An 18,041-nucleotide genomic window follows, 5' to 3' on the forward strand; every position below is an offset into this window, starting at 1 on the left:
TCATTTTTATCTTAAATAAGTTCAAGTTAGTCATTTCTAGGAGCTATATTCGAATCCGAATAGGTAAAAAGTTATTGCGCATTTGCTCACCCATAACTCCACACATAATTTTTAAGGTGCAAAATTTATGTTTAAAATGTTTTTCTAAGATCACTAGTTTTCACAAAGTATGGACAAATGGTATAGCAGTTGTTTCAGGAAAACAGGACAATAGTAATGTGGCTTTTGCTACATCTGAGGATTAGCCATGATTCCTTAGACTTGACAATACTGAACACCACAAACAAATTACCTTTTTTTTTTTTGCAAGAAACGTTTCTACTAAAACATTCAAGAGACTACTTAAAATTTTTTTTGAAAAAACAGTTCTTACACCTTAATTTTCTACCTCTTGTATTTTAGAAGTTTAGGAAAGTGAAGCTATTAAACTACAGGCCAAAGGGAGTTACTTTTAAATGTTCACTTTAGTTGTCTCTTTTAGGAAAAAGTAAAGACAACTATTTTCTGAAATACCTTTGACTACTACTTTACCTTTCATTAATTTTTTTTCCTAGACCACACTGGAGGACAAAGTTCTTATACGTTTCTTTCAGAAATTTCCAAAAAACAAGTATGCGCACATGCAATTTGGCCTTGAGTTTCTAGACATTTAACAAAGATCTCTCCTTCCCATTCTCCAAAAACCAAACTGCACCTGCCAAGAGCCTGGTCTGTCTCCTCGAAGGACGCAAGGGGTCGCCCCTCTCCCAGAATTGTACCAGCAAACCCAGCCGCAAAGGCTACTCAAGGGCGAAGCAGCAAGGAGCATCCATCCCTTGCTACGGGAGCTCTCTCCCAGCCCCACTCCCACAGAATAATTGGAATTTCAACCTAGTGCCACGCACTCCCTCCCTCACCCCCACTACACAATCAGAGGGCGCCTCTGTCTTGGCCTTGAGACAGGTGGAAAAGCAGTTCGCCTTTTGACGGCGATTTCTCTGGAGTATGAACCTAGAGGTGGGCCATCCCGCTGGTCCCCGCAGCCTCGGGGCAGAATCACCGGGCAGCTGGGGCTGATGGAAACGAATGGATGACCAGGTTTCTTTCTCGTGTCTTCCTTCAAAAACAGAGGCCCCCAACTACAATCGGAGGCACCCCTACACTGTTGCTCAGGACCCTGCCCCCCTCCCCGGAATTGTGTAGCTCCTGGCCCTGGGGTCCTCAGTAGGGTGAAGGAAGTAGTGTGTCAGAGCAATGCAAAGCAGGAGACTGCCCTTGGACCCGGCATCCTTCTCCCCACCGACCTGAGATGAAGTGTCCGCGGGCCCGCGAGGTGAGGAGGCGGGGACCACCAGGGCGCAAGGGCAAGGCTCAAGCCCCAGGCCGCCCCTTCGGTGAGGCGGCCTCTCGCCTTGAGTGAAAGGGTGGATGGAGGAGTTACGAAGAACACAAACCATTCAGAAGCCAAGAATAATAAATCGGATGCCCTGACATGTTTAGCTTGGGCCCTCCTGCCCCCTACTACGCGGTCCCAGGGGTGGTGAGACCCAGCCGGAGCCCCTGGCGCTTGGACCCAGCTACGTTTTTTAAAGGCAGTTTTCAGGTGAACCAGACTTTGTCTGCCTGAGGCTAGTGGCACAAAGAGAGCTTTCAGGGGACCCTCAAGTCCAGGGACAGGGCAGAGACAAACAGCGGCGGAGAAGCGATTACTAAATCTCCATCTCACTCAAGCCTAGGCTGTGTCCCCGCAGCTGCACCCGCGCCCGCCCCTAGGGGCTTCGCCCGGCGGCGCTCCGAGACTGGGTCCATGCGCGGGACCCGTTGCCGCCAAGCGTCACTGGGTCCCCCGCGGCGGAGGTCCGGGGGGCTACGGCAGTAGCCTCATTCTCTGCGCCCCGCGAACTCCGGGAAGAGTTCTCCCTTCCTGACCCCACCAGCGCCCCCCGCGCCGGAACCAGGGTCGCCCCCAGCCCTGCTACTGGCGAACGGACTGCCCACGGGGGCACAGACGCCAGCGCGCCAGGCTCCCCCCGAGCAGGGAGAGGTGCCATTCTCGACTCTGTCTCTGAATCTCTAGAAGACGCCACCTTTCAGATAGACCAACCCGGGGTTGAGGGTGCCCTGGGGTACCCACCCGTTTAATCCCAGCTAGGGCACTGTTTTCAAGACGGCTTCGCAAGCCAGCCTTCCAAGTTAACAGGAGATACGAAACAGTGAGGAGGCGAGCCTGAGTGCTTACGGGGAACCCCACCCTCACTCTGTGTCTGTCCCAGGAGACTCTTGAAAGAGCCTGAGAAGGTGCAAGCGCTCACGCGTGACAGGCAAGATCGTAACTGGAAACTGGGCATCTCCGGCTCCCAGAGGCCGGTTCGGCGGTCGTTAGACCCTCCCCGCAGTGGGATCGCGAGCGTCTCTGCAAGCGCGTAAACACGCGAACCCTGAGCGCCCCGCGTGCCCTCCTGCTCCATCCGTGCGTGGTTGTGAGTAGCCGCCGCGCAGGCGCGCGCTCGCTCGCTGGCTCCCCGGCTGGCCCGCGGGCAGTTCGCAACCCGAGCGAGGTCTTCCTGAGCGAGGCAGCCGCGCGAGGTGAACCGGCGCCGCGGCCGCTCCTCCCCTCGGCTCTTCCTCAGCGGTCCGGGACATCTCGCGGGCCGGGTGTCTAGGATGCCAGGGGCTCCAGCCTCCCGTCCCAGTCATGGAAGGAAAGCACAAACAGCTAGAGCTAGTCTAGCTCTTCCCGAACTCTTCCTCGAACCTTAAGTAACGAGAGGGCGGGAGCCACGTTAACGCCCGGTCCGCCCGCTTTGGCACCCGCGAGGATGCGGAGGAAGAGAAGGGCGCGCGAGGAAGGCGTGAAAGACGCGGTGGATCTCGGGGGCGTGGGGTGCAGGGAGGGAGGACCGCTGACGCTGGGAGCCGACGCAGGACAGGCAGAGAGACCCTACAGGTGAACGCGGCGGGAGGGAGCAAACGTGTAGAAAAAACCCTGCACTTACTTCTTCGCTGGCGCCTTCCCCTGGAGGCGTTTTGGCTGCCGATGTATTCCATAAAGTTCAAAATGATAAAAAACCAAGAAATCAGTCGCAAGTGCATAGTAACCCAGTAATGTTTTCTTTCCTTTTCTCCTTTTCTTTTGTTAATTATATTAAATGTTCTAGAAATGTAGGGAAGTGTTAGGCGTATAGAGAGGGAGACCCCAAGCAGCGGACAACTTCTCCACTCAGATCCGATAGGCGTGCTGGGATGGCAAACGGAGCGGGTCGGGTGCAGGGAAACCAACTACTGTATTTTCAAATTGTCCGAGCCCTCAACCGCGGCGGTTCCGCAGGGGTGGCTGTCAACACCGCGAGCGAGGGTTCCACGAGCAGCGAGCGGCCTCGCCGGGGCGGCCGCAGGTAGCATGGTGAGGGGCGGCGGCGGGCGGGATCCGGGCGGGCGGGTACTGGCGGCGGCGGCCCTTGGGGCTCAGAGGTTGCGGCGGCTTCGGCGACAACGGCGGGGCCCCGGGGATCGTAGGGGAGCGGGCGCCGTCGGCACCGCGGCCATGGCCAAGGGGTTGGCGGAGAGACCCCGAGCTGCTTCTGCTGTTCGCGAGTAGGAGCCGCTCCAGTGGTGGAGGGAGGGAGGGAGGGAAGGACGGGACGAGGGAGGGGGAAGGGGGGGGATGGCTGCGGGGGGCGGGGGGAGCTCGGGGGCGGGGAAGGAAACTGCTGGAGCAACAACCCTGAGCGACCTCAATAACTTTCAATTTCAAGAGGGAAAGAGGGAGCTGGAAAAGTACAGGCGTTGCGATTTGGCAGAGGGACGGGAAGAGGCGCCTAAGGGGTCCCGGGTCTGCGACGGAGCATCTCTGGACACTGCAAAGAAGGCGGAGAACGCGAGCAGGGGGAGTGGGGGAGGCAGAGCGTGGCGAGAAGAGCCCCTCAAAAGGCAGCTTTCACGGGGAGAGGTGGGCGTCCTAGTGCCAGGAGTGTTGAGGCCGAAGGTCCTGCGGGCGCGAGACGCCCGCCCCCCACTTCTGAGCCCGGCTGGTCTCCACAGCCTCAGCCTGGGCGCACCAGGCTCTGCCGGCGGAGCGCCCCTGCTACCTCGCGCCTTCACCCTCAGCACCGGCGCGCCACGACTGGCCCCAGGGCAGCTCGCCCCTCGCCACCTAGGCAGATCGCGGGAGGGTTTCTGTCTGCAGGCTTCTTTCCGGTTTTCTTGAGCACCCACTCCTTTGCTTTCTTCCTTTCAATAAAGGTAGCTGCAGTTGGTTCCCGGGCGACTGATCCGGAGGAGCTCAGTGGGCGCTGACGGTCACTTCGCGGGCCGGTTACCTGCCCCGAGTGGGAAGGACCCAGCCGTGTGTGCGTTCAGGACTGTCCCTTTGGAAATTCAGTTGTGCTGCGGCTTTCGTCCAAACTGAGCCTTTCCTGCGGCTCTGGAAGATTCCTTCTCTCCTCAGGCAGTGCTCTCCTTAGTCTGACTGCCCTCGCTCAGCGCGCGTTCCCTCTTACCCGCTGTCTCCCAGTCCTGAAAAGATCTGTTGTGCAATTTCGTTTCTCGTCTAGGGAGCAGAGAATGATATTCGGAAAGATTTTTTCCAGTCTTAGGGGAGATGGGGAAGGTCCACTACTTCCTCTGTTCCCAGCGCAGGTAAGGGCCCCATGGCAGTGGGAAATAAAGGCCTCTGGTCCACCCAGGGATGGGAGAACGGAGGGCCGGCATTTCTGAGCGGTGTACACTCTGGCTGTTATTAGTCAATGGTAGGCTTCCCACCGCTTTTCTCCAGTAGCAGAAGTCGATGAGCTTCCAGACATTACTGAAAAAGTATTATTTGAAAGTCACAAGCCCCGAAGTGATTTTAATATGATCTATTAGGTAGCTGTATTTAACAATATCCGAAGGACCATACTTTGTAGCATTACAGTTTTACACAGCCCCTGAGAAGTCACTTTGAAAAAGTCCCTGATTCATAAACACCTTGCTAATTCTTATGCTCAAATAATTTAGGTTTAGAAGATAGCCAAAGCCCTGCTGGAAAGCAAGTAAGATTTGTATTTCTCTCTTTCTCCTCCATTTATAATCCCTAAACTGGATTGCCTGCTATTTATGTGTTTATTAATAAAGGGGATAAGAAGGCCACCGTTCCTACCCATCCCATTTTGCAAGCTTGCGATGCTTCAGAATGTATTTCTCTAAGTCTTCAATGGTGTGATTATACAGCCCAGAAGAGAGGACTGAGGAGATGAAATGGCCTGGAAGCAAAAGGAAAGGAACATGAATGCACGTTCTTGTTAAAGTGCTAAAAATTGGAATCTGAGAACCTGGCCTTTCCATGTTAATTCCTTAATTAAATATTATTAATTACTTTGCATACCTGCGTTGGAATTTTGAAGGTAGGAGTAGTTTTCTTTAGAGTTTATATTATGGGAAAGACAACAATCCCATCAAGGATATGATTTTTGGCTTATTTTTAATAATTTTCATTTGCAATTATTTCTCTGTGGTAGAATGGTATTTTCTGTACATTGCAGGCACAGACACGCGTGCACACGCGCACACACACACAAACACACTCCCCGTCTTTATCTATTGCATAATGTCCAGTTGCAAATGACTGAGTTTATCACTTTGAACCAGAAAAATTTCAGATAACAGGACAATTCCAATAATGATTATCCAAAAAAGAAGCTACTCTATTTTTCTGTGTCTGTCCCAGTCAGCTTTGCTTTCCTTCTTACTTAATACCTTAGATCCTGAATATCTGCACCATAAAATGTGGGGGATTTAAAGGCTGTGGGAGGCTCCCTTTGAAAAGGACTCCAGAGACTGCCTTTCTAATCCAGGATACTTGAGCCGGATGGGATGAGATTGCAAAAGGGATGTAAAAAAAAGCAATTTAGTGAACAACTTCAGGGAAATAAACATGAAGAAAGACATTTACTTTTCACTCTGTATTGTGCAGACATACGTTAGTTTGGATGAGACTAGAAATGACAGTGTAAATAAATAAACAAGCAGAGCCAGAAGCTGCAGCTCTTGAGCCATCCCAGGAAAAAAGTACTAGATGCAGTATGCAGGAAAAGCTTGTCAAGGAATAAGCACAGTTCTGAGGAAACATAAGGAAAACATTATACAAATGAAGAGTGTATTCTTTCTCTCTTGACGCTATGCTTTAGAATAACTTTTTCCTGATCCATGTAACCATACTATTAAGTGTGTGTTTACTTGCTTGGCTGAATTGTCCATCCCCTCAACTGTTCTAGCAGCTTAAGAAAAGCATGCCGTGGCCTACTTTTGTGCAAAATAGTACCTTTTTAAATTTTTAATCAATAAAACACTTATAGAAGCCTGTGGCTGCCAGAGGATTACAGGGCCCAAGCCTAAAGCAAGTTAAAAACCATAGGCTCAGCATAGAAGTCAACATTTGCTTGTTGTTTTTCTCCAGAAAACGTGAAAATCCCAGGGAGTTTGAATAACCAGGAACTTAAGAAAGTTGGGCCAGGAGAATAGAATAGTTTTAGATAAAGATAGGGGCTTAAACACATCCAGACTAGTTACTACAACTTCTCATCTCCCCTTTACCACCTCCCCCACCAAGCAGTGACAACAGTAACAAGTTATTTTTGTCCATTGCAGGAGTGGCACTTTAAGGCAAGAAAATGATTGTCATATTGTTGAATCCATACTCAAATATGTGAAAGGGGGTGTGCTCCAGAAAGAGAGAGCAAGCCCAGTCGTTTGGAATGGGATATAACTAGCAGTGATGAGAGATCTTTGGCAAAGTTCAGGCTGACATCAGTCATTATACCACAGAGCTAACATGCAGATCCTGAAAATGCTCAACTCTCTAGTTACTCAGATGTGGAGGCATCTGAGTAAGTCAAACAGGGTATTTCTGGCTGGGTCTGTGTAACTGACGCAGCTAGAAGTCATCCTTGAAATATAGAGCAGACAGCAGTATTTAAAAGCCATTGAAATTAGCAGATGAAAGACAGCTACTATTTTTAGAGTGAGAAATATAGGAGATAGAATTATTATAGCAATTGAAAAAATGATAAAATGGTTATAGAGCATTAAGAAAATGAGAGTCAAGACCCATGATGGATTACTTTCTGTCAACAAGAAGGAATGTTCTTCCTCCCAGATGAAGTTATGGGACACTTAGAAAATTGTGGTGAGCACTGTCTGGTGTGCCTATTTTTAAAAACTTCTTTTTTCACAAATAAGCTAATTTCTGGGCTCATTTAAAACTGAATATCTGCTAGTATTTAATGTAAAGAATTTAACACCTCAGAAATTTTTGATTATAGAGCTTTAGTATAAAGAGGCTATGTGTTGTGGTAAGAAGATTGACTAGCTCTCTAGGGATCAAGGTGAAGTTCTTGTTCTGTATTTACAATTGTGTTTCAGATTCCTTCATCTGAAAAATGAGACAATTCAACTAAATGATCTCCAAAGTGCCTTTTAGCTCTGAAAATAATGGCAACATATCCAAGAAAGAAAGGCAGACTTGTAATTGCAAATGTCAATGCTATTTCTAGTTCTGTGACAACACAGCTAGCTTTCACTTACAGGATTGTGATTAATTGAATTAAATTGGCCCAGATTTAGAAATCTTCTCACAAACTTGTTGATTTTCTGGAAATGCCTAATCCATTAAAATCCTAGATGACTCTGGCCTAGTACAGTATGTCCAGAGCTGGTTTAATCTCTCTAGATGTCTCTAGACTTTGGGACAAGGAAGAACAGATTTTAAACCTCAGATTGTGGGCAGACGCCTAGAGTGGATCGGGAAAAAGACTTTTGAACCTCCTACAGATCCCACTCAGTCTCGTTTCCTGTTTTCAGGAATTCTAGGTGAGGAAGGAACAGGCATTTCATTGAATAGGACTTTCCCTTTTGTTTTGTGTTATTCCATTCTTTTTTCTATCCATATCTTTGGGTGAGGGTTTATATCCAGGCCTCAGCTTTAGGTTGAGGGGTTACTGTCAAAGATATAAAAGTACTGGAAGATGGGGTGTGCAACGCTAGGTGAGGGATAGTTTTAATGAGCATTTTTTATAGTTGTTTTTGCATATGTTATCTCAATAGAGCCTCAATACACTTGTTTCATAGAGGAGACAAGCCAGCAAGGTAAAGTCACTTAACCTAAACTTATATAGAAACTATTCTTGTTATTTTATATTACCCCAACATCTGTTTTCTCTGTCCTCCCTGACCCTAGGATGTTGACTTCTATGGACCAGTCATCAGAGATTTTGTCCTCTGCTTTCTGGTTAGGTTCAGTCAATGGGGACGGCAGTGGGAGCATGCAAGGAAGAGAGATTCTGCTCCCTCCCTGCTTTGGCATCATTCTGGAGATTGATGTATCCCTCAGGGTGACTGTAGCTTTGACAAGTGGCCCTATTCCCTGGCTCTAGCTCTAAACCAGTTTTCAATAACAGCAACTACTCGCCCTGCCTCTTTAGGCCTAGGAACAGAAATGGTTTCCTACTATTCCCAGTCCTTGGGTTCCTCAGCATCTCCTGTTAGAGCCGGAGCTGACAACAATCAGAAGTTGTCCTTTTATACAAGTACCTTCCAGGACTTCTTGCTGGGTCTTTAAGTGACACATAAATATCAGAGCTGGGGCTTGAAACCGGGTTGTCTGATTTAAAGCCAGCGATTTAGGCCATGTTTCTCTGGCCTTTCCAGAGAATGCACTGTGAATAAAACTGAGTTGGACGATCAGGGGAGGCTGGAGGGTTACAAGCCAGGAATGCTTTTCAAGTAAGGAAGATGGCATACAACAGTCATCAGATTAAGGTCATGCACTAAACCAGAATGAGTAACTAGAATCAGAATGGCAATGAGCAAAGTTCATGTTCAAAATTATACCCAGGCGTTAGAAATAAGGTGAGAAACAGGAAAAGGAAGGAGTAAGGCCAGGACACAGCATCAGTAAAAGATGAATGACATTGCTTGTAAGGCTGTTTTGACTAAGTCACTTTTATTTATTTATTTATTTTTTTCCTGTTAAATCTAAAACCAGTCTTGAGCAATCCATAGGTAAGTAAGGGTACCTTATTGGAAAGGACATAGTAAAGGGTAGTGGCTAAGGTAAGTTGGTTGTGCATTCATCCCACAAATGTTTGTTGATGCTGCCTGCTGTGGTTGACTCCAGGCTAGACAAAGAAGCAGAATATTTTTGGTCCTTAAGACAAGAATATTGAAGAGATGACTTTATCATTTGTGTTGGTATTCTGGTGAAAAGCAGTGTTATAGTTTATGACAGAAATAAAATGACATGGAGAGGTGTTATGGGCATGCTCAACAACAGGCTTTTTATATTTAGGAAATTTTTCTTTAAAGCATCTATATTAAAAAACAACATGCTTTGCTCCATCCATATAACTACCTATCATTTATGGTTTATATTTGTTACTACTGATGTAGTCACAACTACATAGTGCCACTTTTGGTCAGTTGATTACTCTTCCTTCGACATTCACTGACCATGTGGCAAGTACCATGCTAACTTCTAGAGATACAAAACCATGAAGACTAGGGCCTTGCCCTTAAGCAAAATACCCTCAGTGAGGGAGGCAGGCACAGAAACCACTGACACTTACATGAAATAAATGCTGTGTGATAAAGGATATGTGGTATGTTGTGGGAAGAGGAAAGAGAAACAAAGGTGGGGGCGGGGGTGGAGATAAACTTTGTATCTAAGATGTACAGCATTTGAAGGACTTGATGGTGAGTCTTAATGTGGATAAGGAAGGATTCCTTCCTCTGCTCTAGGGTGCTACTGATCCAGAGGTGGAGGTAGAAGCTCTTCTTCTGTCTCATTTTCTGGAGGTCAGTGGTCACAGTTGGCTGCCTGCTTGCTAGGGAGGCAACCATACTCTGGGAGTGGTGTCAGGCCTCCTCCCCCAGCAATTCAATGTGGCTCCGTATTGACCATGTGGGAGTGTTGTTAATAGCTGATACCTGTGTGGAGGTCTATGTAGGTTAATGATTTGACTAGTTTATTTGTAGATACACTGTGGGTAGATTCTTCTCATGTGAGAAAAATGACACTTAATTTCTCCTGTAAGTGTTTGAATGTATTTAGAGTAACAAAGAAATGAGGGTCAGCCTTCTAGGTGCTTTTGTTCTCCTACCCCAGTAGGGTAGGGTAGGTAGGGTAGTAGGTAGGGATGCTTCACCATCCCCCCACCCCACATTCTGTAATTCCTTTGCAACTTGTTCTCCCCAGTTTTTTATGGCCCCAACCTTACCAGGAAGTCCCCTGCTGAGCCTCATCCATTTGGCTCTCTAGCCCTCTCCACATTAGGAGATCCCAGCTCTGAAACCTAGCCTTAAGTGGCATAGTACTGATAACGGGTTGGCCTAGCTCGGCCCTCCTCTCTTTCTTCTTCTCTTCCATATAATTCTTTCTTTCTAGAAACATATTTTGATTTCACATTGACCTGTGGATATGACACAGATGTAGGGAGGGAGTTATAACCATTATGTGGAATAGAAAGGGTTGTCATTGTGTGGTGCTTCTGACATTTGCATGCTAACTGGCTTGCCATGCTTTCCAATTACCTCAGTGAGAAGTATTCTGCAAGAAAATGAAGGAAAACAAAGGACTTTCCTACCAGGAAGATTGTATCCTGTTACATATTGCTGTAATGAGCCCTAAAACTTAGTGCCTGAAATTATTGACTATTCATTGCTTCTCACAATTTTGTTAGTTGACTGGTTCTCCTGCTGGTCTCCCTGCCTATGCTCAGACACTTCCATTTCTGTGCTGAATTCAGCTGTTGGTCACTGAACATGGGCTCATCTGAGATGCTTGGGAAGGTAGGTAGCTCTCCTCCCGTGGTTTTTTCATCCTCTGAGCATGGAGCCCTTTGGATTCTAGATGCATTTAAAAAGGGGGAAACTGTAAGGCCCTTTGGAAGTCCTCCAGCGTCATTTCCAATACATTTTGTTGGTTAAAGCAAGTTACAGGGCTAGCCCAGATTCCACAGTTTACCCAATAGACTCCATCTTTAACATGAGAATTACTGGCTGTTTTTAACCCATCACAGAGCTGGTGAATAGGTTACTGATCTTTGTATAAAGCCAAGCTTTCAAACCCCTTGGCAGGTCAGAAAACTGACACTGAATTCAAAAAAGAAAGCAAAATGAAGTTTACCATATATTCTATCTGTAAGGACTGTTCTGGTTCTAGATTAGTTCTTTCTCTGGATTAAGTTTAAATTCTAGCCTGGAGACCTCAGACTATCAAGTTAGTACAAAGTTCGAGACTACTTTTATGATAAAATGTTGGCCTTGATTCCATTAATAGAGAGCTGTTATGGTTTGGAACTCACAGAAAAAAAAAAATACTGGGCATTCTGACTGTAGGGGACGTCATAAGGGCTTCCTTCATGTAGAGGTAACGTCGTCCTTTTATTTTCCTTCCTTTCTTTCTTGTCTCAAAGCAAATAATTAAGATTTGTGAATACAACGTAGAAGTCTCCTCATTAAAAAGAGTCACTGTGTAAATGCTTTCTTGCTGGGAGGCCTTTCTTTTGTCTACTAACATTGACTGAAAGACTTATCATTTTCGTGCATATGAACATGAAGTCACTATCATTACATTCCCTAATTCTTAGATATAATGAAATAGGTGCACTCATTTTGCTCTACAAAATAGAGAAACCTTCAGGGTTTTGGAAAAGAGGCAGGTAAGTTAATGGATTTACTCCTTCACTGCTATTTAATTCTCTAAATTTCTTAGGAATGATACCTTGATTTTGCATGACTCTAAGGTGAGTTTTCCTATTTGTAATCATAAGAATCAATGCTTTTTGAGTAACATTATAAATTACATGACATATGGTCTTTCACATTTTTGTTAAGGATACATAACCTAACTTCTAATAGGTAAGTAAGAGCTTGAGGATATTTCCCCCAAATAATGATACTTACACATATTGTTTGCTTTCCTCTGTGTATATGAATGTGTATATCTATTTTTCATCTGTTAGTTCTCATTGATGAAACAATGCACATCCTTATGTATACTACTTGCAATTATCACAATTAGAAATTTAAGTGCAAATATTCTCAAGGAAGTTCAGAACCAGTGAATTATTTTAATTAGATTGTTTTCTTTGTAACGGATCTCTAACATTTGGTAAGGGGAGTAGGTTCAACCTGTGCAGAGCATTATGAAATGTATTTGGGAGATTTGTATCTAATAAGGATGCTTAATGATTATGGGAGGTGAAAAGTGAGGGCAGAAACTGCAAGAAAAAGCTACAGTAGAAGGGAGGTGCAGTTCAAGTATGAACTTGTTTTTTCTATGAATGGCCCAATAAAGCATTAATAAAAATTTAGATTAGACACTTCACTGCAGTCTCTTAATGTAGGAGGAGATTGTGTTAGTATATAAAATGTATTGCTGTAAAAAAAATTTAAATTCCCTGATGCAGATTCACCTGTGTAGGGATATCCTAGGACACAGGAAGATTATCCAGAATGTACACTGAAGTAGTGTAGATCTAGAAGTAGATCATCAGAACCATAATGAATTATCACATCGCAACAGTCAGAATGACTAGTATCAGTAACAAGTGTTTGCAAGGATATGGCGAAGAGGGAACCTTGTGTACTTTGGTGGGAATGTAAATTAGTGTATTATGAAAAATAGGAGGTTCCTCAAAAAGTTAAAAATGGAAATACCCTATGATCCAATAATTCTACTTCTGGGTATTTAACCAAAGGAAATGAAAATACTAATTTGAAAATATATACGTACCCTTATGTTTACTGCAGTATTATTTATAATAGCCAAGATAGAGAGCAACACAAATACGTCCATTGATCGTAGAATGGATAAAGAAGATTATGAGATATTTATATATGTTACATATATATAAAATAGATACACAACCATAAGAAAAGAATGAAATCTTAATGTTTGTGAAAACATGGGTGAACCTAGAGGGTATTATGTTAAGTGAAATAAGTCATACAAAGAAAGATAAATACTGGACGATTTCATTTATATGTGAAATCTAAAAAACAAAACAAATGAGCAAAAAGCCATACTCTTAAATACAGAGAACAAACTGGTTGTCACTAAAGGGGAGGTGGGGGAGGGATGGGTGAAAGAGGCCAAGGGGATGAAGAGGTACAAACTTTCAGTTATAAAATAAGTTAGTTATAGAAATGAAAAGTACAGCATGGGGAATATAGCCAATAATATTGTAATAACTTTATATGGAGGTCTAAATATAGAGTTTCACTGAAAGTCATAGTAGGAAGAAATCAGTACTTTTAAGATTTCCTTATCAGAAGGAAGTGGACATGTAGAACCTTTGTGGAACTGAAGGAGAGAGGAAGGGAGAGTAGGACAAAGAAATCACAGTCCAGTCTCTGACACAATCATTCATGTTCCTTTTCATATAGTAGGGGCAGAACTGTTGTGGATACCTAGGACCTTGTGTACAATGTCCATAAGGAACTTATAATCAAAGGTTAGAGCAGGAACAAAATTCCTCTCCGTGCTGATGGGACCTAGTATAATAGTTCAAGAACAGATTTACATGGGAGCCAAAGACATCTCATACAGCCTTCAAGTATTGGTGAAAAGTGACCAAAAGAGCTTTTTCTATAATACTGGTCCTGACATAGTGTGGTAGCTATGGGGCCATTCAGCAAAGTTAGGTTTAGAATGTATACATGGGAGGAATGAGAGCAGAAGTGATACTAAATCACTTGGAGAGAAAAGTTTTAAAGAGTCAGGGATGCCTGCGTGGCTTAGTGGGTTAAGCGTCTGTTTTCAGCTCAGTTCATGATCCCAGGGTGCTGGGATCCGCCCCCGCATCAGACTCCCTGTAAATAAACAAATAAATAAATAAATAAAAGCTTTAAGAAAAAAGTTTTAAGAGTCAGGGTCAGGTTTACCACATTCTCTTTTTAATGCTGTGACAATCCAGGAAGCACTGACAAAATTAAGTTTTCATCAGATTAGGTCACTGTGGAACTATGGTGAACAGCCCTCTCACTCACTAGCTCCTCATGACTATGCTGGATATATTACATGAGTGAGAAACACGCTTCTGAGGTTACCCTTAAGTCAGATTCCGATTCTTTCCATCCGCATGTGACCAGTGTAAGTAAATCAAAATGAGTGGGCAGAAGGTGAGTAAATAAGGGAATTAAAGTAGACAATTTGCATTAAGGTAACAAAGGGGTAAGTAATGGGTAATTTACAGGGGAAGACTCAGTAAGTCTGTATAGATAATGGACAAGATTAACTGAAAGATGGAACATCCGAATCCCTTGGAATAAAATATATTTTCTGTTGTTGAATTAATTGGTATTTAAAAGTTAAATACAAGAATGGCTTCTTTTGTTTTATGTACATTGTTAAAGAGTGATTACCTTTAATACCAAGTTGAAATACATTTATTTTAGAGAATTCAAAGTATTGGGGAGTTAATTTAATCATTCGTGCTTGGCAAATGTTTTATTCTGGTAACACAACTCCTTCCCTGTGAAGTGCACAGCATTGATGTGATCAGGTACTCTGAATCACAAAGGGCTAAGGGGCTTTAGAATCCTTTGCAAACCTGTTTGCTACTTAAACTTGAGGTAGGAGAAGTTTAAACAGCTTTGAGAGAGGAAATCCTCTACTTTTTTTAAAGACCTCGGGGGAGGGAATTTTCAATGTTCTTTTCAGGCTTTTAAAGTTGCAGAACAAATTTTATTTCCCACTAATAAAAGCTATGCCAGCATAAAGTTTCTGTACTGAATTGAAATTTTTCTTTTTAAAAAGATTTATATTTGAGAGAGAGAGAGAGAGTGTGTATGTGCCAGAGTGGGGGGTGGGGTCAGAGGGAGAGAGGCAGAATCTCAAGGGGACTCTTGAGCCTGGAGGCTGAGGAGGGGCTCATCTTATGACCCCGAGAGGGGCTGAAGTCTCAATCTGACACTCAGCTGAGCCAACCAGGCACCCCCTGAATTGAAATTTCAAAATCAAACTAGAATCTTTGTCTGGAAGCTGGTAAAACTTCGATTGTTAATGGAAGTTTCAGTTTAATTTGGCTTGTAAACTTCATAGAATTATAGAACTGTAAGGACTCTTAGAGATCATCTAGTATACATTATTTTATTTTGTATATGAGGAAACTGAGGCCCGCAAACTTAAGGGGCTTGCCCAAGGCCATCCTGGCTGAGCTGAGACTAAAACCCTCTCCTTTTCATTAGGAGGATACTTTTGCCCACACCAGGATTCTGAATGCCATTTCATCACTCAGGCTATGCTATTTTAAAAATTCATATCCTTTTGTTTCATGTCAATGGAGTTTCAGAACAGCTCATTCATTTACTAGTTCATTCATTTACTCCCTCACATTTATTCAGTATTCCTTTAGTACATTGGCCTGGATCATCATTACCATTTTCAAATGAAGAACTCTTCACCGAGTTTAAAATAATTATGAATTTATTCTTGGGTTAAACTCTTTGGTTTTTGTTCTTTTAATAATTCTTCATTGATAGCAATATACTTATATTTGTAAAGTCTAGAGTCAGGTGAATTCTGAATATAATAGAAGGAAGTTCTAATATTTCTGCATTTACTTTTGGAAATGAAACCCCTATTTGTTTTTATTTTTTATTTTATTTTATTTTTTTTAAAGATTTTATTTATTTATTTGACAGAGAGAGATCACAAGTAGGCAGAGAGGCAAGCAGAGAGAGTGAGAAGGAAGCAGACTCCCCGCCGAACAGAGAGCCCGATGCGGGACTCGATCCCAGGACCCTGAGATCACGACCCGAGCCGAAGGCAGTGGCCCAAACCACTGAGCCACCCAGGCGCCCCCCCCTTATTTGTTTTTATAATAGAGCACTCCACCATGAATTTGCTGTACAAGTGTTCCTGTTTTTATTTTTTCAGTCATATTTAAAGAAGAAAAAGTTATAACCTGCTCAAATAAATAAGGCACTGTGTTTATTCCATGTTTTAAACTAATTTACACTGTTAAAATTTATTCATTTATTTTCAGGTTACCACAATGTATAAAATCACCTGGACTCTGCTTCCACACTTCCAGTTGGTGAAAGTGCTGAGTGTCTACTGTGTGGGCAATAAGTGCAAATTTATTAAATGTTGTGAGAGTAACACTGAAGAAATGAAGGGCATAGGTCTCCAGGAGCTCATAATTTAGTTAAGAGAAGATACAGAGAAATATATGAAAAATGAAGATTTTATGTTGTATATCTTTATTATCCCCAGAAAAAGATTCCTCTTTAGCCTACAGATAAATGAGCAGTTCAGTCAGGATACCAGTCTTTGAAGACTTGAGTGAAAGCCATATTTTGAAGCAAATCTGAGGGAGTTATAGGGAAAGGGCAGTTTAGATGTTAAAGTTATTACAGTTCAAAGGAAAGATTAAGGCTCAAAATTTCTCCCTCTTTCTTGAGACCAGTTGAATGACCCACTGTCTGCATATGCCCCCTCACAACGTTCAGATTCCTATTCAGAGGCCATTTCTGAGAGCTCCCATTCCATCCAGGCCCTAGGTCAGGTCCTAGGGCATGTTGTCACATTCATCCACCTAATTCTCCGCTGGAGGCAGGTTGGTGGGTTACTCTCATTCTTCTCTTCCATGACATTCATGTCACTCACTACTGGAAAGAGACTCACTCAATCTCAGGAAACAAACTGAGGGTTGCTGGGACTTGAGGGGAGGGATAGGGTGGCTGGGTGATGGACATTGGGGAGGGTATCTGCTGTGGTGAGTGCTGTGAATTGTTGTAAGACTGACGATTCACGGACCTGTACCCCTGAAGCAAATTATACATTATATGTTAATATAAATTAAGTAAGTAAGTAGGAATAATGTGTGTGGGAGAGGGAGAGGGAAAGGGATGGTGAGTGAGCGAGCACTAGCTCTAGCTCTGGCTCCAGTCCCAAAGATAGCCCTGAATAGTCCTGGCTACTCACATGTGGTCCACAGACCAGTGACGAAGACATCACCTTGTTAGAAATGCAGACTCTTAGGGCTCACCCTAGACTTGTTGAGTAACAATCTACTGAATCATTTTATTATTTATTTATTTATTAAAAGATTTTATTTATTTATTTGACAGACAGAGATCACAAGTAAGCAGAGAGGCAGGCAGAGAGAGAGAGAGAGAGAGAGAGAGAGGAGGAAGCAGGCTCCCCACGGAGCAGAAAGCCAATGCGGGGCTCGATCCTAGGATCCTGGGATCATGACCTGAGCCGAAGGCAGAGGCCTTAACCGACTGAGCCACCCAGGTGCCCCTACTGAATCATTTTAACCATTTCCCAGGTGATATGTATGTACATTAAAGCTTGAGAAGTGCTTCATGAGATAATCATTTGGGAGAGTTTTTAGAAATACTGATGCATGGGCTCTGTTTCAACACAATTAAATTACAATCTCTGGTGATTGGGGCATCTGTATGATGTAAATACTTTACCATGTTAGCATGCTAACAGGGTAAAATACATTCCCTACTCTTTCCCAAACGTGCCTAAAGATAAGAATCGCCTAGAGCCCTTATTAACAAAATAGAGTCTAGAGTCTAGTTTTAGTGTATTGAATAAGCAACCCAGGTGACATTTATTAACAAGAAGGCCTGGAAAACATTGGTAATCTTACGAGTTTCCATTCCTTTTATCTGGTAGCTTTGGGGGAGATAATTTTTGTCTCGGAGGCCCTCTATCCTTGTTCTAGGTGACACGAGGGAATGGACTCACAAAGTGGGGAGGTCAGCATGGAGAGGAGAGAATGTGGGATGAGATTCCAAAATATCTGATAGGGTGGGAGCAGAGGTTTGGGCGGGACTCAAACTAGGCATCCTTTTATCCTTATCAAGGGCCGTTGCTCCTCCTAGATCAGTGAACGGTTCTCAACACCTCTAAGTCTCTTTGTCTGGGAAAGGGCTGGTGCTCAACCGGAACATTTCAGACAAGATAACCACAGTTTCTACCGGAAGAGGGAGAGCAAATCAGAATGGTTAAACTGACTCTGAGTCTTAGCATTCATTCGCTCTAAAGGGAAGGGGTAAGGACT

At 43.9% G+C, this 18,041-nt stretch overlaps 1 protein-coding gene across 2 annotated transcripts in view; it reads right to left on the minus strand.

Annotated features, from left to right (window-relative positions):
- Positions 1-3,574, minus strand: part of RSPO3 (R-spondin 3) — a 92,606-nt gene extending 89,032 nt beyond the window's left edge. For both annotated transcript variants that reach the window (XM_046005603.1, XM_046005604.1), the window contains exon 1: positions 2,976-3,574. In XM_046005603.1, coding sequence (XP_045861559.1) covers positions 2,976-3,072 — 97 coding nt within the window. In that variant the 5' untranslated portion in view covers positions 3,073-3,574. The remainder of the gene's footprint in view (positions 1-2,975) is intronic.
- Between the last annotated feature and the right edge of the window lie 14,467 nt (positions 3,575-18,041).

The sequence above is a fragment of the Meles meles genome, chromosome 5 (genome assembly GCF_922984935.1).
Source record: "Meles meles chromosome 5, mMelMel3.1 paternal haplotype, whole genome shotgun sequence".
In the NCBI taxonomy this organism is placed as follows: Eukaryota; Metazoa; Chordata; class Mammalia; order Carnivora; family Mustelidae; genus Meles; species Meles meles.